Source organism: Ictalurus punctatus, chromosome 23 (genome assembly GCF_001660625.3).
Source record: "Ictalurus punctatus breed USDA103 chromosome 23, Coco_2.0, whole genome shotgun sequence".
Lineage (NCBI taxonomy): Eukaryota > Metazoa > Chordata > Actinopteri > Siluriformes > Ictaluridae > Ictalurus > Ictalurus punctatus.
This window is the reverse complement of record NC_030438.2, coordinates 10191615-10216876: the sequence shown is the minus strand read 5'-3', so window position 1 is coordinate 10216876 and position 25262 is coordinate 10191615. Positions and strand designations below refer to the sequence as shown.

Genomic DNA, 25262 nt, shown 5'->3' with positions numbered 1-25262 from the left:
GGTATTGAAAATGCTCTAGAAATTGAAGCACATTATGCTCACTATAGCTCTAGGTATGTTCAGATGTGAGTGGGCTCTGTGTAGCATGTATATCAGAGCATTGTCCATGCCTAAATGTGCGTGGTAGGCAAACTCTCTGTCTTGATGCACCATGACCAGTGGTCTGAGCTGCTTCAGAACTAGCCTCTAAAAGGTCTTCATGATGTGTAAAATGAGTGCAAGAGGTCTGTAGTCTTTTGTCTGTAGGTCTGTAGTCCTCTTGTACTCTTGTACTCTTACGAGTACTCTTACAAGTATTGGGCGCCTTGGTTTGATCACTGGAACAATATAAGAAGTCTTCCAGAGGTGGGGCTTTCTTTAGTCTTAGAGAGAGAACATGTGCTATATCACAGTGTTTCTCAACTGGGGGTCCGGACCCCTAGTGGTCCATGGCTAATTGCAGGGTTTTTTAAAAAAATGTTTAAATATTGTTTTTTTTGGTTAAATATATCAAAATTACTTTTACAGTATTTGGCAGACTCCCTTATCCAGAGTGACTTAAACTTATCTCAATCTGAGTAATTGAGGATTAAGGGCCTTGCTCAAGAGCCCAACAATGACAGCTTGGAATGCTGGGGATTGAACCCATGACCTTCAGAGTAGTAGCCCAACACCTTAACCACTGAGCTACCAGTGTCCTATTTACAAATGAAATTTACAAAAACCTATGAGTGGTAGACAAGTTCAAGTGTCGCAAATTAAATGTCACACCAACAATAACCTGTAAAAAATAAAATCTTAATGTTTTGATTAAATTTTAAATGTCCAATGTTAATATTATTAATGTCAAATATTAATAAAATAAAGTAACATATATAGAAATGACTTAAATATATAGCCTATAATTGTTGTGGCATGAGGGGGTCCTTGTGGATTGTATGAATTATGATAGGGGTTCAGAGCTAACAAAAGGTTGAGAACCACTGCTGTAGTACACCACAGCTGGCTGGCCCAGGTCTTCAGCACCCCACTGAGGCTGATTCCATCAGGCCCCACAGCCTTGCCTGTGCAGTTTTCCCATTTCTCTCCTCACTTGGTAAATTGTAATAGTCATGCTGAGAGAAGGGGAAGGTGCAAGGTTGGCAGAGATGGTGCATTCAGTGGGGGAGTCATTAATGGACGTCTGGGCTGGAACCTGTTAAAAAAGATTCAGCTCGTTAGCACGCTCCAGACTCCCCTCCACCATTTGGTTTCCAGCCTGTTTGTAGCCAGTAATGGTTCTCATTCTACTCCTCGCTTCCTTAACATTGTACTGCACTCAAGCTTGTCCTATCTTTCCCCTTCCAGACCTGTTTTTAAAGCTCTGACTCACTTAATCTCACTCAATCAGAAATGTGCACATTTCTCATGCAAAGACTGAAAAAAGAAAAAAGCATCTACCATGTTTCACCTCAATTTACATTAAATTGTTCTGCAGTAAAGCCGGAAATTCTGTCCCAAATATGGCAATCGCAACAGAAAAATCATGTGACTGAAACACTAGGCTATGCCCAGAATACACTTTTAGAATTGCAACTACCCTTTCCCCAAATTCATATTCGCTTGATTTCATTGAAAATAACTTTGGCCTGCACTCGTCTTCAAATGTACTATGTAAATAATGACGACTTTACTTGACTCATGAATCTGACCAAAGTCAGAACATATCGTTTTTAGAGCTAGTTTGTGAGTTCCTGCCTAGTACAGTGGTAAAGCATTTGGCCTGTGGTCAGGACATAATTATGAAACTAGCTACGTATATTTCTTGTACAAGCAAAGTTGAATAATTATTAAAAAGCTAGCCAGAACAGGTTCCTCCACCTACACAAAGTCTATACTGTAGGACTGTCTACAGTGTCAAAGGAGCTCTAAGAGAGCACCACTCTCTGTTGTCATTACATGGTTTTTAAAAGCCACTGCTTTTAAAAGCCTTCTTCTGTTACAGTGAAAAAGCACCTATGGTGTATTTTTGAGTGGTTCAAAAATCACCTCTGTTGACCTATGGTGGTACAGTCAAATAATAAGGTCGCTAGGGATACTAGTGATTGTTTCTTGGTGTTTAGCACTAGCATTCTTTGTGATGGAGAAGAAATGTGTTGTATGAGTCTAGCCAGAATTTTAAAGACAATTTAAATTTAACCAGCCTTAATCTGTTGTGTGGTATCTATAGTACAACCCCAATTGCAAAGAAAATTTGTAAAATGTGTATAACTGTATACATTTCACTGTGTAAAATGTAAATAAGTGTAAATAAAAACAGAATGCAATGATTTCCAAATCTCATAAACCCATATTCATAGTCACAATTTTACGTTGAGGAACATTATTCTGAAATTGTTCCACAATTTATAGCTGCAGTTTTTCACATATTGGTGAACTTCTGCCCATCTTTACTTCTGAAAGACTACCTCTCTAAGATACTTTTTATACCCAATCATTTTACTGACCTGTTTCTTTTTAGTAACACTTACTTTTGCAGCCTTTTGTTGCCCCCATCCCAACCTTTTTGAGACGTGTTGTGGCCATCAAATTCAAAATTACCTTATTTTTTGCTTAAAAATACATTTATATTTACTCAGTTTAACCATTTGATATGTTTTCTATGTTCTACTGTGAATAACATATGGGTTTAGGAGATTTACAAATTATTCTGTTTTTATTTACATTTATTTACATTTTACACAGCACCCCAAGTTTTTTTGGAATTGTGGTTGTATATGTGAGAGAAGCAAAAAGATGCCTAGAAAAGTGTGTGTGTATGTGCGTGTGTGTGTGCGCGGTGAGTCTTTGCCTGTTACAAGCAGGTGTTTAGGCAGGGTTCACCAAGGAAACATTTGTAAGGAATGTCTGAAAGCATGTCACACACGTACACACAGGCTGTCTGAAAGTCAAAACACAGCCACATTATTATATGATATTATATTATAATATTTATATATTATTATTATTATTATAAGGAATTATTATTTAATAGGGTCTAATACAGTTCAGGTTGTAATCATTCCTGCTGTGAGATTTAAAAAACAGCTTTGTGCGTTATCTGTTTTTCAGCTTCCTGGACAGAATCGATTCAGTACGGCAGAATGACTACACACCAACAGACCAGGTGGGGGTGCTCTAAAGTGTGTGCTTGTGCGTGACTGCATATGTGTGTGCTGGAAGGATGGCTTGAAAACACTGTTATAATCAAGGTGGAGATTTAGCACTACTATATTTAGAAAGTAATTTTAACCATAAAACATTTAAAATAACCACTACATGGATGTATGAATTTTCTGCGACCCCAAGCCCCAGTGAAAGGAACATTCCTTTCACTGAACTCGTATTTCTTGTTACAGCTTTTCAAAAAGTCACGAGAAGTGTGTTTGAAACGGCCTATCCGTTTCTGCTCTCACATCCAGCTTCGCACAATACATAAGGAATAAAACACAAAGGGGCATGGTACGACCATACACGAACAGCCAGGCATGGATTATACTTGACACATAATTTTATTTTATGTACAGATGGAGAATTAAAAGCGACATCCACTAGACAGCATGTCAATGCCTGAACACTCTGATTGTCTGGTTTACATCTGGAGCTGTAAAATTATTAGTGACTTCATGCACAGAGATGTTAAATACACTGATGAGCTCTGTTCCTTTCCACTGATTGTTGTTCTGAGCTGTATCTCAAATCCAAAATGCTGAACTTACATTCAAAGTAACAGATAGATAGATACATAGATACATAGATAGATGCATTTTGAGACATAGTGCTTGTTTAGTGGTGGGAGATGGACAGGGAAATTTGTCCATTTTTTTATTGGTAAGGCAGTGTGTCAGGATAGTTAAAAAGATTGAATAGCATGTACACTCTTCATTTACATGACTCCCAGTAAAAGCTATATTTTTTATAGGGATCCAAAGTCAGCTGATCTCTAGATTGGCTGCTTTATTAGAACATCTGTAGTCACCCCTTGAATGTATTGGAACAGTAAAGCCAATTTTCTATTGTTTTTGCTATACACTGAAGACAGTTGGGTTTGAGATCAGAAGATAAATATGACATGATAGATTCCACATTTCTTGCTTGCAATAACTGTGTCAAGCTGGCAACCCACTGACATCATCAAACTGTGGCTTGTCTCACAGCTTTCAGTTGTTGATTGTTTGGGGGGTTTCTCCATCAGTCTTCTGTTTAGGAGATGAAATGCATGCTCAATTGGGTTAAGGTCTAGTTATTGACTTAGACAGTCTACAACCTTCCATTTTTTTCCACCAATGAAGTCCTTGTTTTTGTTGGCAGTGTTTTTTGGATGATGAAGATCCTCCCAATATCCTCACTGAGCATTTTAATTAGGAACACTATATTAATAAAGGGTAGGGTCTCCCTTTGCTCTCAAAACAGCCTCAAATCTTCGTGGCATGGATTCCACAAGATGTCAGAAACATTCCTTTGAGATTCTGGTCATTTTGACATCATTGCATGACACAATCCCTTCAGATTTTTCATGTGTACATTCATGCTGCAAATGTCCTGTTCTACCACATCCCAAAGGTGTTTCCCTTTGTTCCCTTTTTGTTCCCTTTCCCTAAACACAACTTTGACGTTGTGTTTAGCGTAACACTATGGAAGCGCCTCTCGCGCGCGACCGGCATCTGAAGCTTGTGTAAAATCATACCTGTTTATAGCCCTGCCATGATCAGGTGGCAGTTAACGTGGCAATTAAGTGTGTCGCGTGATATAAATATGGCACCTGTGAACCGCACCATCAGCCCTTAGGGTGTACTAAAAACTGAGAGCAGCATATAAAGAGCTGCTTGAAGTGATTACTAAGGCTGGATGAGCCTTTTTCTCCCCAGTGAAAGTAAATCCCTGACACTGCAGAAACTCCACTTCCAGAAATGCATGACAAAATGGGGGGTAGTGGTGGCTTAGCGGTTAAGGCTACTGATCAGAAGGTCGGGGGTTCAAGCCCCAGCACTGATGAGCTGCCACTGTGGGGCCCTTGAGCAAGGCTCTTAACCCTCTCTGCTCCAGGGGTGCTGTATCATGACTGACCCTGCACTCTGACCCCAGCTTCCTGACAGGCTGGGGTATGCGAAGAAAAGAATTTCACTGTGTTGTAATGTATATGTCACCAATAAAGACTCATTATTATCATTATCATTAAAATATCAGGCTTCTGGGGGAAAGCCGTATTTATAACCCCACGATGTTGGATTATTCGGCCATTGTGGGGAATGAATGGCATGGCTATTTAGATATGCTGAAGTTGGAGGAGGCACTTGCGAGCAACTTCTCTCCATCGACGGCAGGTAATTGGGGGGCTGGCTTTGCCATCCAAGCCACCGTGTAAGGCCAACGTGGCATTGGTGGTTAAGGCCTATGTGGTAGTAGTCTTGCTTGTGGGTCACTGCAGACAATGACAGTGTTGCAGGCCTACCAAGCAGACCTGCTGATTGAGCTCGACATATGGCAGCATTCAGCCAGTTTCTTCCCTGTTGTCTCGAGTTCTCCCGGGTATCCACGACTGGAGCCCGGATCAGCACCAGTGCGAGGGAGACCCAGAAGGTGAGTATGGCAGCCCGCCAACCCCCACGGACAGCCAGGGGAACCGGGCAGCCACAGTCGCGGCCTGCTACTAGGCCTGATCTGAGAATGGTCATAAAGGCCAAGCAGGCAAAGAAGAGCGGTCCTGAAGGGCTGTGAAGGGACGTATCAGGGGACATGAGGATGTTAGGGCAGTTAGCCCCCAGTGCTACTGTAAGGCCTCCCTTAGCCAAGGCGGTCCCAAGTTTTCAGTGTTCTCTGGTCAGCAAGCTGTCACAGGGCAATGAAAATCTGATGCTTTCCCTCCAATAGAATGTGGAATAGTTAACATCACTAAAAGACCATCTGGCCGCATGGAAACTACTGTCAAATGTGTCTCCATGGATTCTGTCTACCATAGAAAAGGGTTACTGGGTCCAGTTTATAGCTCAACCCCCCAGTTCAGAGGTGTGCTCACCACAGTAGTCAGCACAGACCCGAGCCCAACATTAGCGCAGGAAGTAAGATCCCTCTTGGACAAAGGGGCCATAAAACATGTACCCCGTTCCCTAAGGGAGGGACGTTTTTACAGCCGTTATTTCCTGGTCCGCAAAAAATAGGAGTATGCGGCCAATTTTAGATCTGCGTCATCTGAACTGTACTCTTCGGACATACAGGTTCAAGATGCTGACGCCCAAACTTATCGTTCCACAGATTCAGTTTGAGGGCTGCTTTGTAACAATAGATCCAAAAGGTGCATATGTCCACATAGAAATATCGCTAGCTTTATCCCCTCGCACCTTCACAAAGTGCATGGATGTCATTCTGGCTCCACTGTGACTCCAGTACATCCGTGTACTAAACTACCTGGATGACTGGTTAATTCTAGCACGATCCAGGGAACTGGCGGTTCAACATCGAGATGTTGAAGAGCTTGGGGCTCAGGTTGAACCTCAGAAAAGTATGCTTTCCCCAGTGCATTGGATAACTTTTCTAGGGGTTATAAGTCTTCTACTACGATGAGGGCGTTTCTATCCCCAACATGCGTAGGGTCAATCCTATCAACACTGAGCAAGATAAAGCTGGATCTTGGGAGACTATTGGCACTTATGGGCCTTTTGCACAGGAGACCTTCAGTGGTGGCTGAGAAGTTGGGTGTTTCGTCCAAGGACGAAACCTCTGAGAATAATCAGTGTCACGCGGCGATGCCTACGTGCTCTAAGAATTTGAGTGTCCCCGGTTTCTAGCCTTGGGTCACACTCTAGGGGTGTCTCCTTAGTGCAAGGCAGTAATGACAGACACTTCCCTCACGGGCTGGAGCGCGGTCTTAGACAGCTGTCCAGCTCATGGTCTCTGGTGCAGCCCTCATCTGGAACGGCATATAAATTGCCTACACATGTGGGCCATATTTCTAGCACTGAAATTCCTTTGTCCTCAATTGAGAGGTCACCATGTGTTTACAGACAACACACTGGTGGTCTCATATATTGACTACCAGGGAGGATTATGTCTGTGCCCCCTGTTCAGGCAGGTGCAACTAATTCTTCTCTGGGCAGAAGGAAATTTTGTCAGTGAGTGGAATGTACATTCTGGGAATATGGGGGCAGACATCCTGTTGAGGCAGGAGCTGAGGCCCAGGAATTGGTGGCTCCAATCACAAGTGGTGGAGTCCATATGGCGAGGTTTGGCCAAGTGGGACTGCATGTGTTCGCCTCCGAGGGAACAACACACAGCCTGCTGTGGTTCACCCTGACTCCTCTCGCACAATTAGGCCTGGATGCCATGGTGCACATGTGGCCGAGGTCACATCTCTACGCTTTTCCCCCCATCGCTCTGCTCCCACAAGTTCTAGCAAGAGTTCGCCAAGACAGTCTATGTCTGCTGCCAGTAGCACCTTATTGGCCAGCTCGAATATGATTCTCAGAGATAATATCCTTGCTAGATGGCACTCCTTGGGAGATTCCCATCCGCAGGGATCCACTGTAGACCCTGTGAACTGCGTATTAGCTACAGTCCTGGAGTTCTTACAAGAACATTTCTCAGTGGGGTGGGCTCCTTCTACAATCAGGGTTTAAGTGGCTGCCATTTTGGCCAGCCACACCCCAGTTAATGGAGCCTCTGTGGGGCAACATCCTCTAACGTCGAGGTTTATGCGTGGTGACAGGTGGCTGAGGCCCATCTGTAGGCCACGAATACTTTCCTGGGACCTCTCTGTGGTCCTGGAAGGTCTGTCAGGTGCCCCATTTGAGTCCTTAGAGTGGATTTTCTGTCTCAAGCCGGACGGCTAATTTATCACCCTCGGCCAGAACTATGGAAACTTTGGGTCTGGCCCCTGAGGGGCACCAGCTCATAGATTCTGGTCTCACAACTGAGGTTGTAAAGACCATGTTAAATGCTAGAGCACCATCCACAAGGGAATTGTATGCACTCGTGGCAGCTTTTTGTCTTGTGGTGTGAGGAACATCAGCTAGACCCAGTGAACTGCGCAATAGCTAAAGTCCTGGAGTTCTTACAAGAACGTTTCTCAGCGTGGTAAGCTCCTTCTACAATCAGGGTTGATGGAGCCTCTGTGGGGCAACATCCTCTAACTTCAAGGCTCATGCATGGTGTCAGGCGGCTGAGGCCGATCAGCAGGCCGCGCATACCTACCTGGGACCTTTCTGTGGTCCTGGAAGGTCTGTCAAGGGCCCCATTTGAGCCATTAGAGTCAGCCTCTGAGAAGCTTCTGACTAAAGGTAGCTCTTCTGCTGGCCCTGACATCTCTCAAGCGAATAGGAGATCTACAAGCTCTCTCTGTTGCCCCTTCATTAGCCAAGGCTTTCCTGTATCCTATGCCGGATTATATTCCTAAGGTGCCTACATCGGCTGCCCACTCTGTGGTGTTGCAGGCTTTCTGCCCTCCTCCATTCCCCACACCGGAAAAAGAGAGAATGCACCTGCTGTGTCCAATAAGGGCTCTCTGTACTTACGTCCACCGCTCCGGCCAGTGGTGTAAATTGGAGCAGCTGCTGGTCTGCTTTTCGGCGACAGTAGAGGTGATGCTGTGTCACAACAGTGCATCTCTAATTGCATAGTGGAAGCTATCTCTATTGCTTATGAGGCGTGCGGTCTCGCTACACCTCTGGGCATAAGGGCTCATTCCACTAGGGCAGTCGCCTCCGCGAAGGCTTTGCCCAAAGTGGTATCCTTACAGGATGTGTGTGCTGCTGCAGGGTGGTCTATGCCACACACATTCATTCGTTATTACAGCCTGGATATTCATTCCACCCCAGGCTCGAGTGTCTTTCAGTGACCCTCGGGCTTGGGTCTTTTTGAACAGACTGTACCCTCGGTATGACGGAGTGGGTATTCTCGTTCCCATACTGTTATGCTAAATGCAACGTCGAAGTTCCCTTTGAAAGGGAACGTCGGGTTTACGCATGTAACCCTGTTCCCTGAGAAGGGAACGAGAAGTTGCGTAGCTTTGTCATACCAGGGCAGGCCTGGGAATTGCGTCTTCACTTCAGATAATAGAGGCTGATGGCGCGGTTCACAGGTGCCATATTTATATCACGCAACGTGCTTAATTGCCACGTCACCTGAACATGGCAGGCCTATAAATAGGCATGATTTTACACAAGCTTCAACTGCCAGTCGCGTGCGAGAGGCGCTCCCATAGTGTTATGTTAAACGCAATGTCTCGTTCCCTTTTCAGGGAACAGGGTTACATGCGTAACCCAGACTTTATACTGGATTCAGATCAGATGACTGGGAAGGCCATTAAAGAATGTTGAACTCATTGTCATTATGACAAAACCAGATTGAGATGATTTTGCTTTGAGACATGGCGCATTATCATGCTTGAAATATCCATAAGAAGTTGCACATGGTCATCAACAAATAGGCTGTGGCTTTCAAGCGATGATTGATTGATCCAAAAGTGTGCCAAGTGCCATTGCATCATGTTCTGGAGTGTTGACACAAAGCAGCTTGGGTCCATAGATTCATTCTGAGCCTACCATCTGTGTGCCTCAGCAGAAATCGAGATTCATCAGACCAGGCTACGTTTTTACAGTTTTCAACTGTCCAGTTTTGGTGAGCCTGTGCACACTGCAGCCTAAGTTTCCTGTTCTTGGCTGACAGAAGTGGAACCTAATGTGGTATTCTGCTGTTGTAGCCCATCAGCCTCAAGGTGTGACATGCTTTTCTGTTTACCACAGTTGTACACAGAGGTTATCTGAGTTACTGTAGCCTTTCTGTTAGCTTGAACCAGTCTGACCATTCTCCATTGACCTCTCATCAACAAGTAATTTCTGTCTGCAGAACTGCCACTCACTTGATGTTTCTCTTTTGTGCACCATTCTGAGTAAACTCTAGAGACTGTTTGTGTGGAAATCCCAGTAGATCAGCAGTTATAGAAATATTCAAATCAGCTCATTTGGCACCAACAATCATGCCACTGTCACAATTACTGAGAACACATTTTCCCCCTTTCTGGTAGTTAACGTGAACATTTTGTGATGATGCCTGCTGTTATGATTTTATGCATTACACTGTGCCACACAATTGGATGATAAGATAATGGGGCTGCTGAGGCTCAGGTGATAGAGCAGGTTGTCCACTAATCGTAGGGTTGGCAGTTTGATTTCCGGCCCACATGACTCCACATAACGAAGTGTACTTGGGCAAGACACTGAACCCCAAGTTACTCCCGATGGCAATTTAGTGCCTTGCATGGCAGCTCTGCTACCATTGTTGTGTGAGTGTGTGTGTGAATGGTTGAATGAGACACAGTGTAAAGCACTTTGGATAAAAGTGCTATATAAGAGCAGACCATTTAAATTGCTTGAATGAGCAGGTGTACAGGTGTGTGTAGATTGGATGCATTTCTCTGTAAATTGGCAGACATGATGTTTCTGTAGACTTCTGAATTCATTCTGCTGCTACCGTCATGAGTTACCTCATTAATAAAGATCAGTGAGCCCATTCCAGAAGCAACCATGCAAGCCCAAGCCATGACAGTGCCTTCAATGTGCTTGACAAATGAGCTTGTATGTTTTGGATCAGGAGCAGATCCTTTATTTGCCCTTTCCATGATTTTGGTAGTAGAGGTTAATATTGGCTCCAGAATATTGTCTCATCTCTGTATTGCTTTGCAAATTTTAATCTGGCCTTGTGATTCTTACTGCTGATGAGTGGTTTGCATCTGGTGGTATGGCATCTATATTTCTGCTTTTGAAGTCTTCATACGGTGGATTATGATACCTTCACCCCTACCCTGTGGAGGCCGATGCTGATGTCACTGACTGTTGACTGTCAACTGCTGTTGTTCTACCTTGAGTAAGATATCCAGAGTTTAATTGTTTAAACAGTTAATCTAACAAAGCACACCTGGGCAACAAGAATTACCCATCAGTTATATGTTCCAATATTTTGATCAATTGAAAAATGGGTGGGTTCAAACAGTGTACCATGTTTTAATGTTGTTTAAACATTTAGATGTAAATATCAGGAAATGAAAGCTGAAATTCCGATCTATTGTCTCATATTTATTTTTGATTTCACCCACAAATGTCTTCAGAGTACAAAAATATTGGCTTTACTGTTCCAATACTTTCAGAGGCTGTAAGTTCTGTACAATAATTTCCAGAAAAAAATAAGAGAAATTCCTGCTATCAGTTGTTCTGTGCCATTTTTATTTTCTTACTGTATTGTGTTCTGTTTTTTCACTTTGTGTAGGATTTGCTTAGGTGCCGAGTTTTGACTTCAGGGATTTTCGAAACAAGATTTCAAGTAGACAAAGTCAACTTTCAGTAAGTCATTGTAGTTTTAACTTTTTTATGTTATCATAATTAATGTTGTTAGATCAGTAAGACTTCTGTTTGCTCTGTTAAATTGATTTAAAGTTTGAAGGTAGATGGCAAATATCAAAGCATGATGTCAAATGTCATCCTCACTTTGACCACATTGGGCCCCTGTTGTAATAAATGCTTCAATTAGTCATCTTCTTATTGTGATATAATGTGTACTCTGTTCACTATGGGAATTGCAAATTATTTTATAATTAACAAACAATCGGTTCTTTTAAAAGCATCTGTTTTGACCATGGAGACCTGTTTTTTTGGGGGTTTTTTTGTCCCTGCCCATCTTCTCTTTCTTTGTCTCTCAGCATGTTTGATGTAGGTGGTCAGAGAGATGAGAGAAGAAAGTGGATCCAGTGCTTTAATGGTGAATTTGGCATTTGTATAAATCTGTGTCTTTAGCTGCACATAATTTTCACTAGTCAAAACAATCCTAATTGACAGTGTTGTATCATTCACATGGCTTTTGCAAGTCTGAAACAAATCCAGAATTAACACCAAATCTAAAAAGAGCCCATCTGAGTGACAGTGTTTTGTGGCTATGTGTTGCTCCAGATGTGACAGCCATCATTTTTGTAGCAGCCAGCAGCAGTTACAACATGGTGATCAGAGAAGACAACAGCACTAACCGCCTGCGCGAGTCCCTAGATCTGTTCCGCAGCATCTGGAATAACAGGTTCCACCTGTCCCTCTCTTTTATGTTTCTCTTTTTTTAATCCTCTTTATGTCTGACTACACTACGTTGAATGGAAGTTTAATTAATATTTGGCATTGCTCAATAACTTAGTAATATGCTATATTTGTGCTACATTTGTTGACTAACTAGTGGAGTCATGCCAAACAGCCCTTCAGTGCCCCAAAATTTCTGAGTATTTTTCTTTCACAATTTACAAATAGTTGCATTTTCAGATATTATCAGACTTCTTTTGGGGTTGATAAAACATTTCATTATTTTTTTTTTATTGTGGGGGATTTTTATTTGTTTTGCAATTTAGTGATTATTTAGTCAAATTTTTTTATTGTAAGCATTTAAACCTTTTTAAAAAAAAAATCCAGACAGTGTGGTACAGTATATGATACAGTGGTGCTTGAAAGTTTGTGAACTCTTTAGAATTTTCTATATATTTGCATAAATATTTAAATAAAATAAAAATTTCACACAAGCCCTAAAAGTAGATACTAAGAACCCAATTAAACAAACGAGTAATTTATTTATTGAGGAAAATGATCCAATATCACATAACTGTGAGTAGCAAAAGTATGTGAACCTTTGCTTTCAGTATCTGGTTTGACACTGTTGTGCAGCAATAACTGCAACTAAACATTTCTGGTAACAGTTGATCAGTACTGCACATTGGCTTGGAGACATCTTAACCCATTCCTCAGTACAGAACAGCTTCAATTCTGGGATGTTGGTGGGTTTCCTGACATGAACTGCTTGCTTCAGGTCTTTTCACAGCATTTCCATTGGATTAAGGTCAGGACTTTGACTTGACCATTCTAAAACATTAACTTTATTCTTTAACAATTCTTTGGTAGATCAACTTGTGTGCTTGTTGCTGCGTGACGCACTTTCTCTTCAGTTTATGGACAGATGTCCTGACATTTTCCTTGTTCATTGTTCCATCAATTAACCATCAATGTTCCATTGTTCCATCAATGATTGCAAGCCGTCCTGTCCACGATGTGGCAAACAGGCACAAACCATGATACTACCAGCAACATGTTTCACAGATGGGATGAGTTTCTTATGCTGGAATGCAGTGTTTTCTTTTCTCCATATATAACCCTTCTCATTTAAGCCAAATTTTTATTTTGGTCTCATCAATCCATAAAATATTGTTCCAGTAGCCTTCTGGCTTGTCCAAATGATCTTTAGCAAACTGCAGATGGGCAGTAATGTTCTTTTTGAAGAGCAGTGGTTTTATCCTTGTAACCCTGCCATGCACACCACTGTTGTTCAGTGTTCTCTTTATAGTAGACTCATGAACATTAACATTAGCCAATGTGAGAGAGGTCTTTATTTGCTTAGAAGTGTGTCAGGTCACAGCAAACCAGTGACCACATTTCCCATCCTGCACAGCGGCCTACAAACATGGCCACCATGGACTACACTTCCCACACACACACACGTTCACCTTCTCCGGAACTTTAATCACGCACACCTGTTTCCAATCTCACACACTCACACCACAGTATATAAGAGACTGTTTAAACACTGTGATTTTGCACAGTATTGAGTTATCTCTGTACCTAGCTCTCATTTCTCGTTTTCCAGTTATCGTTTCATGCTTCCTGTGATTGACCTCGTTTCTCGTTTCTGCATTTTGGATTACAGCCTAGCCCAGTTTATGCCCATTTGCCAATCACCTGACCCATTGCCTGTTATTTCGACCAAGCTATTGTCTTACGATTTGGATTTGTCTGCCTGCCTCCTAAATAAAACCTCTTTTTCTGCACTTGCTTCCGCCTTAGTTACCGTTCTGTGAAACCCTGGCTTCTTTGTGACCTTGTGGACTATTTCACAACTTGCTCTTAGAGTGATCTTTGAGGAGTTAGTTGACCACTCCTGAGAAGGGTGACAGTGGTCTGAAATTTCTTCCATTTGTAAACAATCTGACTAGATTGGTGGAGTTCAAACTCTTTAAAGATGGTTTTGTAACCTTTTCGAGCCCGATGAAGAGCAACAACAACTCTGTTTCTGAGGTCCTCAGAAATCTGATGATACACTTCCAGAAACATGTTGTAAAGTTAAGACTTTGATAGATCCTTGTTCTTGAAATAAAAGAGGGTGCTCACTCACACCTGATCATCATCCCATTGATTGAAAATGACTGACTTTAATTTCACTAATCCTAGAGGTTCACATACTTTTGCCACTCACAGATATGTAATATTGGATCATCCATCCATCTTCTACCACTTACTCCTCTTCAAGGTCACAGGGAACCTGGAGCCTATCCCAGGGAGCATCAGGCACTAGGCAGGGTACACCCTGGACAGGGTGCCAGTCCATCGCAGGGCACAATCACATGCACACTCACGCTGCAGGAAACCCCCACAGCACGGGGAGAACATGGGGAGAACATGCACACACATGGCCCCGGCGGGACTCAAACCCCGGACCCTGGAAGCGTGAGGCGAATGTGCTAACCACTAAGCCACTGTGCGCCCTATTGGATCATTTTAGGATTTGTGTGAAAACGTTATGATATTTGAGGTAATATTTATGCAGCTATATAGAAAATCTTAAAGGGTTCACAAACTTTCAAGCGCCACTGTATTTACAAGATTGTGATCCCATATTTTGTTGTTAAATTCTATTTTTTTGTTTACACATTCTTTCATTATTCATTTCCAGATTTCTCCCAAATCATGTCATTGTCAGTTCCCAATGGCCTGTTCTCCCCAGGCACACAGCAGCTACCAACTCATAGCAATGAATGGCTGTGCCATCATCAGGAGTCAAACTTGTGATGACTCCCGATGATAGGGCAAATCCAATGTTGATGCGGCACCTAGGGAGCCCCTGACCCCCAAATGTATCAGAAAAATGTTCATTACCACAAGCTTGTAAACACAGTGGGTACTAGTGGGATCTGGAGTGGGTACTAAACACAGTGGGTACTAGTGGGATCATCTCCTGTGCATCCCAATGCTTTGAAAACTTTTACTTTTTTTCCTGGTAACTAGTAATCTTAAATAACATTTTACTAAATAAACAAAAAGCAATCCCCTAAAAGAGAACATGAGCTGATAACATGATAGATAACATGAAAGATGTACCTTTGTTGATCCCCTGTTGGGGAAATTAAAAATTTGACACAGCAGCACAAGTAGGATGAGTAACATCAAAGAAAGAAAGTAAGGAATTTCCATAAATACCTATACAATAGAAATGATAGAAACAATAGAAACAATAAAACAGATTTGTGTGTATGTACAGTGAGGGAAAAAAGTATTTGATCCCCTGCTGATTTTGTACGTTTGCCCACTGACAAATAAATGATCAGTCTATAATTTTAATGGTAGTTGTATTTGAACAGTGAGAGACAGAATAACAACAAAAAAATCCAGAAAAACGCATGTCAAAAATTTGATAAATTAATTTGCATTTTAATGAGGGAAAAAAGTATTTGACCCCCTCTCAATCAGAAAGATTTCTGGCTCCCAGGTGTCTTTTATACAGGTAACGAGCTGAGATTAGGAGCACACTCTTAAAGGGAGTGCTCCTAATATCAGTTTGTTACCTGTATAAAAGACACCTGTCCACAGAAGCAATCAATCAATCAGATTCCAAACTCTCCACCATGGCCAAGACCAAAGAGCTCTCCAAGGATGTCAGGGACAAGATTGTAGACCTACACAAGTCTGGAATGGGCTAGAAGACCATTGCCAAGCAGCTTGGTGAGAAGGGGACAACAGTTGGTGCGATTATTCGCAAATGGAAGAAGCACAAAAGAACTGTCGATCTCCCTCGGCCTGGGGCTCCATGCAAGATCTCACCTCGTGGAGTTGCATTGATCATGAGAACAGTGAGGAATCAGCCCAGAACTACACGGGAGGATCTTGTCAATGATCTCAAGGCAGCTGGGACCATAGTCACCAAGAAAACAATTGGTAACACACTACGCCGTGAAGGACTGAAATTCTGCAGCGCGCGCAAGGTCCGCTGCTCAAGAAAGCACATATACATGCCCGTCTGAAGTTTGCCAATGAACATCTGCATGGTTCAGAGGACAACTGGGTGAAAGTGTTGAGGTCAGATGAGACCAAAATGGAGCTCTTTGGCGTCAACTCAACTCACCGTGTTTGGAGGAGGAGGAATGCTGCCTATGACCCCAAGAACACCATCCTCACCGTCAAACATGGAGGTGGAAACATTATGCTTTGGGGTTTTTTTTCTGCTAAGGGGACAGGACAACTTCACCGCATCAAAGGGACGATGGACGGGGCCATGTACCGTCAAATCTTGGGTGAAAACCTCCTTCCCTCAGCCAGGGCATTGAAAATGGGTCGTGGATGGGTATTCCAGCATGACAATGACCCAAAACACACGGCCAAGGCAACAAAGGAGTGGCTCAAGAAGAAGCACATTAATGTCCTGGAGTGACCTAGCCAGTCTCCAGACCTTAATCCCATAGAAAATCTGTGGAGAGAGCTGAAGGTTCGAGTTGCCAAACGTCAGCCTCGAAACCTTAATGACTTGGAGAAGATCTGCAAAGAGGAGTGGGACAAAATCGCTCCTGAGATGTGTGCAAACCTGGTGGCCAACTACAAGAAACGTCTGACCTCTGTGATTGCCAACAAGGGTTTTTAAACCAAGTACTAAGTCATGTTTTGCAGAGGGGTCAAATACTTATTTCCCTCATTAAAATGCAAATTAATTTATAAAATTTTTGACATGCGTTTTTCTGGATTTTTTTGTTGTTATTCTGTCTCTCACTGTTCAAATACAACTACCATTAAAATTATAGACTGATCATTTCTTTGTCAGTGGGCAAACGTACAAAATCAGCAGGGGATCAAATACTTTTTTCCCTCACTGTACATATGATAGAGTTCTATTTGTATATGTACATGTGCAATATCCTCATTATTTATATATATATATATATATATATATATATATATATATATATATATATATATATATATATATATATATATATATATATATATATTAGGGATGTCACGAGAACCGATACTTCCTTCCCTACCCTGGTATCCAGTGTGGCATTCTCTGTTTAGTGGCAGCAAACCCCCTGCGGCTACCCCAAAACAAAGGAAGAGTTGGTCTGATTTACAACCCCAATTCCAAAAAGTTGGAACACCGTTTAAAATGTAAATAAAAACAGAATGCAGTGATTTGCAAATCTCATAAACCCAAATGTGACTCACAATAGAACATAGAAAACATATCAAATGTTTAAACTGAGTAAATGTACCATTTTAAGAAAAGAATAAAGTCATTTTGAATTTGATGGCTGTAACACAGCTCAAAAAAGTTGGGACAGGGTAACAAAAGGGTGGAAAAGTAAGTTAATTGGCAAGAGGTGAGTAACATGACTGGGTATAAAAAGAGTATCGTAGAGAGGCAGAGTCTTTCAGAAGTAAAGATGGGCAGAGTGTGGAGGCGGGGGCGTAGATGAGTGCTGATTTGTGAATGGAGGGAGGAGCCAGAGAAGGCGAGTGGTAAGGAGGGCACTCCTGTGGGGAAATTTTACTAATGAATATTCTCTGTTGCTTCGAGGCGAGGATAAAAGATGGAAAGGCACGCACCTTGAGAGAGAAAACATGACGGCAAGCAGAGTGTGTGTGTGTGTGTGTGTGTGTGTGTGTGTGTGTGTGTCTCTCGCTATGAGACCCAAAAGAGAACACTAAAACAAAAAAAGTAATAAAGCACCGGAGTGTTAAGCCTGCCTCTGTCTGCCTGCTTCCTTCTCCTTGGTCAACTTTGAAGCTGTAACACAGAGGTTCATCAATCTGTGAAAAACTGCATCTACAATATGAGGAACAATTTCAGAATAATGTTCCTCAACGTAAAATTGCAAAGACTATGAATATCTCATCATCTACACTACATAATATCATCAAAAGAATCGGAGAATTTGGAGAAATCTCTGTGCGCAAGGGACAAGGGTGAAAATCAGTATTGCATGCCTGTGATCTTCGGGCCCTCCGGCACTCCATTAAAAACAGGCATGATTTTGTAATGGAAATCACTGCATGGGCTCAGAAACACCTCCAGAACTCATTGTCTGTGAACTCAGTTCGCCATGCCATCCATAAATGTTGGTTAAAGCTGTATCGTGCAAAGAAGAAGTCATATGTGAACAAGATCTAGAAACACCGCCGTCTCCTCTGGGCCAATGCTCATTTAAAATGCACTGAGGCAAAGTGGGAAACTGTACTGTGGGAAGCCGAATCAAAATGTGAAATTCTTTTTGGAAGCAATGGACACCGTGTCCTCTAAAATAAAGAAGACTAAAGAGGAGAGGGACCAGCCGGCTTTTCATCAGTGCTTAGTTCAAAAGCCTACATCTCTGATGGCATAGGGGTGGATTAGTGCCTATGGAATGGGCAGCTTGCACATATAGAAAGGCACCATCAATGCTGAAAGGTATATATAGGTTTTAGAGCAACAATGCTTCCATCCAGATTCCATCTAATATTTATCTCTGAGAGACTCTGCCTCTGTAAGATACTCTTTTTATACCCAATCATGTTACTGACAGGGCGCACGGTGGCTTGGACTGGATGATGGACTGGCACCCTGTCCAGGGTGTACCCAGCCTTGTGCCCGATGCTCCCTGGGATAGGCTCCAGGTTCCCCCGCGACCCTGAAAAGGAGTAAGCGGTTGAAGATGGATGGATGGATGGATGTTACTGACCTGTTGCTAATTAACTTAATTAGTCGCAAAATGTTCAGTCAGCTGTTTCTTTTTAGTAACACCGGCCTTTTGTTGTCCCCGTCCCAACTTTTTTGAGTTGTGTTGCAGCCATTAAATTCAAAATTACCTCATTTTTTCCTCAGTTTAAACATTTGACATGTTTTCTATGTTCTCTTGTGAATAACATGGGTTTTTGAGATTTGCAAATCATTGCATTTTGTTTTTATTTACATTTTACTCAGCATCCCTACTTTTTTGGAATTGGGGTTGTATGCCACTGGCTGGTACGATCAACATAAATCCTCAAAGCTATTACTGGGCAAACCCTATGCAGTCTGCGACATGAAAAGTAGAGGAGAAAACGACTGCATAACCACTACTTGAGGGTGAAAATGAGTGGAAGCAACCATAAGTACATAACCTAGTCTAGGTTGTAAAAAGACCTTAGCTAAACCAGGAGCGAAATCCATACAGGAAGTGTTCACTGACAGAGCCTGCAGGTCACCGATGCACTTGAGAGATGTCAAGGTCATCAAAAACACCACCTTAAAAGTCAAAATCTTTCCAGAGGCGGACTCCATAGGGTCAGACGGAGACATTAATAAGATAGACTGTAGATAAGCCCCAAGAATGCACATTAGCCGGACGGAAAGGCCTTACCATCCCTGTACCAGAATGCAAATTACTTCCATTTATGGGCATACAACTTCCTTGTGGAATGAGCCCAGACATTCCGAATAGTCTCTTGCACTCCAGCAGAAAGCCCAGAATTGATCAAAGAACTTCATTCAGCAGCCAAACACAAAGCTTCCACATCCCTGGATGCCAAATTTTCTACTGCATCGGTGTTAACAGATCATCTCTGACCGGAATCTCCCAAGGGGAGGCTTCCTGTAGAGAGACGCATACAGACATGACCTCGGCTATGCATCTGCTAGAGCGTCTATTCCCAGAGGCACTGGGTGTGACAGAGAAAACCAAATAGGACACCGGGCTGCCTCACTCAAAGTGAACAGATCCACCTCTGTTCTACCTAAATGTTGCTATATCAGGTTCACTACCTGAGGGTGCAACATCCATTCCCCGGACCTCAGTCAGTGCCTCGACAGGATTGCCTAGACAGGATCTCGCTGCCAGATTGGCGACACCAGGTACATACAGAGACAGAAACTTGTTTTGTGCCCAGAGAAGAATATGACGTGCTAGCAGAGACATGCAGTGCGACCGTAATCCCCCTTGGCGGTTTATGTTTGACACCACCGTCAAACATTGACAGGCAATTTATATGCCAAGAGAGATGTCTGCCCTTTCTGACTGCATAGGCTGGGTGACCATCATTCCCGAGATCATGCCCCAGCCATTCAGTGAAGCGTCCGTCATAATCACTTTCCAATCAAAGTGATTGGTGAAAGACTCCCATAGGAACTCTTCAAATTAGAAATGTTTCCAAATAGTAAGAGCTTGAAGCCATCCGCACAAGACCCTTACTAAACAGTGAGCAGGCCAGGATGGACGAGGCCCTGTAGATTTTGCCCACCATTGGAATGCTCTCATATGAAGCAGGCCCAATGGGAGTAAGGCAGCTGCCGTGAGACCCAGCAGCCTGCGGCACAGACAAACATTGACATTCTGACCTAACCTGAAATGAGTCAGGCATGCGCGAAGAGATTTCACACAAGCAGGAGACAGTTGTGCGTGCATTGAGCATGAGTCTGCTGCCTCGGTAGAAGCGCACTTTTCTGGAAAATTGGTCTGAGGCCCAATGCTCGCAAATGACCGAAAATTCTGTCCTAGCTGCCAAGCTAGGGTCCAACTGGGCTAAAATCAGCCAGTCATTGAGGTAGTTCAGTCTTGAAATCTCAGCAGAGCCAAAGCAGCATCCATGCACTTTGTGAAAGTGCGAGGTGCCAGTGCTAGATTGAAAGGAAACACCTGAAATCGTTGTTTCCACTTTGCCCCCAAAAGCGAACCTGAGGAGCTTTCCTGTGTCTCCGAACATTTCACATGTGAAAATAAGTGACTTTCAGATCCATCATGACAAACCAGTCTCCTGGTTGTATCTGTGATAGAATGTCTTTCTACATCTGCATCTTGAACCTGCACTTCGCAAGCATGTAGTTCAGGCAATGCAGGTCCAGAATAGGATGCAGACTTCCATCCTTCTTCGGTATGAGAAAATAGTGACTGTAAATCCTGCTCTGTTCTTCTAAAGGAGGAACTTCCTCCTTTAGGCGTACAGTGAGAGGTGGTCTCCACTGGGGACCAGGGTGAATTGGGCCACACTTTTTAGACTCAACTCTGGTTCTAGCTCCTCTCTCTCAGGAACCACCGACAGGAACTGCTTCTCTCCAGGGTTTCAGAAGATTGAGATGGTACATTTGAAGTGCATTGCCTCTGTCTGTTTGCCTGACCTCATTGTTCACTTCTCTGACTGACTGTGTGACCTCAAAGGGTCCTTGCCACTTGCCCTACCACAAGTAATTTAGAGTTGAATTTCATTTTTGCTAGAAGGTTTCTCTTCCCAGTTTTCCCTACTGATGTCTAAGATACCGCAAGGCTTATGCACAATAATTCAAAAGGGGGTTAACCCCGTGGGGGCTTGCGGGACCTCTCGTACTGTAAATAACAGGAGTTCAAGCTACCTATCCCAATTACGCACATCATCGTAAACAAACTTACTAATCTTATTTTAGGTGTGTGATTAAAGTTTTCGACCAGCCCATCCATCTGTGTATGGTAAATTCTGGTGCAAATCGATTTTAATCCCCAGTAATTTGTAAAGTTTGCATAGTCCCTGAAATAAACATCATGCCCTGGTCAGTCAGGATCTGTTTCTGTATTCCGAGTCGGGAGATAACACAAAAGCAAAAAACCAACATTACATGCTATGTTGCGCAGAGGAACTGCTTCCAGGTATCACATTGCATAATCCACCAGCACTAACACAAAGTGATATCCTCACATCCACCTTTTAAAATAGGTGACAGTTTAGTGTTTTGTCCTGACCCAAATGCCTAGCCATGGGATTATGGTGAGCCACCGGGAATAACATTTTCTGATGGCTCTTCGGGTCGGGTCGGGTCGTCTCTTCTTTAATTCAGGTTTCCTGTGTAACTCGATATAACCTATCCTTAATAATTTCAAAGTAGGGGAAGGAGATCATAATGTTGGGCTGAACTTGCTGACCATCAATTACTTTCACTTGGTCGAACACACAATTCAAAATGGCCAATGCCCAAAATGGCTGATATGGTTAAATTTGGTATCTTTCGACTTAGTATATCCTACTGAATCTAAACATACAAATTTCATGATTTTAGGACAAATTGTACATATGTTATAAGCAAAAATGTTTATATATCTCGTGACCAGTAGGTGGGGCTGTTATGAAACGGCAAATGTACCCTCAGGTCATGGATGTTATAAGACATAAACCAAGTTTGGTGTCAATACACCAAAGCATTGCAGAGATATAACCTCATGTTCATTTTGGCGTGCTCACCGTCATATTCGTTGATGCATTATATGTGAAAGATTTGGTCTATCAAAAATCTTTGAATAACTTTTCAAAAAGTAGGTTTATAAAAAAATTAATCATGACTGCAATGAAATCGGAGATATATGTTTTGCTTGTCTTAATCCAAGGATTCTTTGAGCCAATGATCTGACGCTTGAGTCTGTGATAAACATTTAAAAGTTACATCCATTTTTGTAAAAATAAAATTTGGTTTGATAACTGTAGTGCCACTGTAGACTATAGGAGTACTGCCATCCCTCAAAGTTTAAAGTCTCTAGGCCTTACGGTTTGGTCTGCACTATCAGTTATAAGGCATAATAATAATAATAATAATAATAATAATAATAATAATAATAATAATAATCCATACAAAAACAATAGGGTTTCAGCACTTCGTGCTTGAACTCCTAATTAGTATATTTCCATTGCACTGTTGGGACATGAGTTGCATTTTCAGATATATATTGTGTCCTCTATTTTCTATTTTCTCAACAATAATTCTCAAAATAGGTATTTTTTAACCAAATCTATACCAGTTGCTAATTCTGCTCGATACTAAATCTAACAGCAAAGATATTTGATCAGAATATCAAATAATATGATTTGCCCCCTTGTTGTTTATAACAAATCACAAATGTTTTAATTACTAGGAATTATAAATAAATAATAGGAATTATTTAAATAATAGGAATTACTTGGTTATTTTGATAACATATGAAGATGACAGGATGGACAAGTACGTGACACGCTCTGGTTTTTTGGTTAGCAAGAGTTCTTTTAATATGCTGTTGAACAGCAATATCCAGACTTGTTGTTCGAGTAAGAGTACCATACTTACATCATGCAAGACAGCTACATGAAAAACAGTCAGATATATACATTAGCTACTAACATATGTTTGTAAAAAACTATTACCTACAATAAGTGCAGTTACATGCAGCAATTCATGATAAAATATCTAGTTATGTTAGCTAACAGGCTCTTTACTTCTGGTTGCGAAGGCAATCCAGGAGCTTCTGTTATTTTTTGTTGGAAATATTGCTAGGATCACTGTTTTTTTTTTGTTGTTGTTTGTTTGTTTGTTTGTTTGTTTGTTTTTTATAATTTTCCTTAATTGGATTTTCATCAGCTCTGTTTGTATGTCCCTCTTATAGTCCTCTGGTTTGAAACGCTGGCTACATACCACAAAATGGCCAGTTTCTTTCCCACACCTGGCACTATATTCTGAAGGAATTTTCAGTTTTGACTTTCAAACTTTGATTGAAATTCTCTCAGATGGACTAAGTACATGTTTTTTGTGCGCATGCAGTTAATGCATTTGGTCTATGAGAGAGGAAATCCCAATTTTTACTTAAGTATTTACTGCTGGGTAATAAACTTAGCCTTGTACTTAAACAGAACAAAATAGTAAAATCTTCCAAAATGGTGAGGCACTGAAAGTTCAAAACTGTGCAACAGAATAGCTTTTGGTACGGCAAACAACATATTAGATGCTACTGTTGTACAAGAGTGGCGGTGAATATTTTTATACCGATGTATTCATGAAAACACTGAAAAAATGAATTGCTTAGCAGTGTTTTCATGAAATTTGAGTGATTATACTGAGGATACTAATATTGATAATACTGATATACTGACGGCACTTTATATTGTTAATGACCTCGCTGCTTTGCTGGAGTTGCACATTACCACTGTAAGCCGCATGTGAATAGCACTGTAATAAACTATTGAGCATGGCCATCATGGAACTGACAGACAAAGCTGAATGTAAATTCAGAAAAGTAAATAATTTTTTAGTTTTTTATATTGTTTTTATCCAGCCTGAAATGTCATGAGTCTTAATCTCAGGTACTAGTCATATCGCAAGTCAGAAAATGTGCTACTTAAGTTAAGTAATAACTCAAGTCTCCATCTCTGGCATGCTCCCTTCCAGACTTCTTATTTCAAAAGTGAATATTTCAACATGCAGTATCAAATCATGACTCAAGCCATATTGGCATTGACATTTAATAGTTGTATGGGGATTGATGTTGCCACTCCACAACCTCCAAAGAGTCCCTGCTACTTTTACGGAAATGATTATTCAATTTCAAACTGACACAGATACTCAATTAGGGTACATTAGGGTAGCTTTGGATACATGCGAATAACCGTATCATGCTGTATTACACCATCTGGTGGAAATGCAGTGAAAAGAAAGATTGTGGGTGTGTACGAGTACTTGACTGTGTCTCTCTCTGTGACTCCTGCAGGTTTTTACGGACCATCTCAGTGATCCTTTTTCTGAACAAACAGGACATGCTGGCAGAGAAGATCCTGGCTGGAAAATCCAAACTTGAAGATTACTTCCCTGAGTATACTCGCTATACAGTCCCACCTGATGGTAGCACCTTTTCAGTACTCTAAATGCTTGTTTTAATATCTAATTGGAGAGAAATCTTGGAATGTGTCCCAAAACGGTTATATGGCATAGAGTTAGGTCACTAAATAATAAATTAAATGTACATCCAATTTTGTCCAAAACACAAAAAACACTGTAACAATAAATGCAGGGAGCACAATGAATCATAATTCATAATCTCAATGTCTGCTGGTTTTTAATCATCCAAAAAACAGGTAGCAACAACTTATTGATGATAGATCAGAGGAGATGAGAGATGAGTTGTACTCAAGTACAACTCCAATTCCGAAAAAGTTGGGACAGTATTGAAAATGCTAATAAAAACAAAGAGGAGTGATATGTAAATGTACTTTGACTTGTATTTGAACAAAAAACGTATAAAGACAAGGTATTTGATGTTTTACCTGATCAACTGCATACGATTGTGAAGATAAACGTTTATATTTAAATTGATACATGCGACACGTTCCAAAAAAGTTGGGACAGGGGCAATTTAGGACTAATAGCAATGTGGCAAGTTGAAATAAGAACGTGATGTGCAACAGGTGATGCAATCATCTAATCATAGTATGTAA

At 41.6% G+C, this 25262-nt stretch overlaps 1 protein-coding gene across 1 annotated transcript in view; it reads left to right on the top strand.

Annotated features, from left to right (window-relative positions):
* Positions 1–25262, top strand: part of gnal (guanine nucleotide binding protein (G protein), alpha activating activity polypeptide, olfactory type) — a 108707-nt gene that overhangs the window by 71505 nt on the left and 11940 nt on the right. The window contains exons 6-10 of the mRNA XM_017452842.3: positions 3070–3124; positions 11254–11327; positions 11684–11742; positions 11931–12051; positions 24539–24669. Of these exons, the coding sequence (XP_017308331.1) occupies positions 3070–3124; positions 11254–11327; positions 11684–11742; positions 11931–12051; positions 24539–24669 (440 nt within the window). The remainder of the gene's footprint in view (positions 1–3069; positions 3125–11253; positions 11328–11683; positions 11743–11930; positions 12052–24538; positions 24670–25262) is intronic.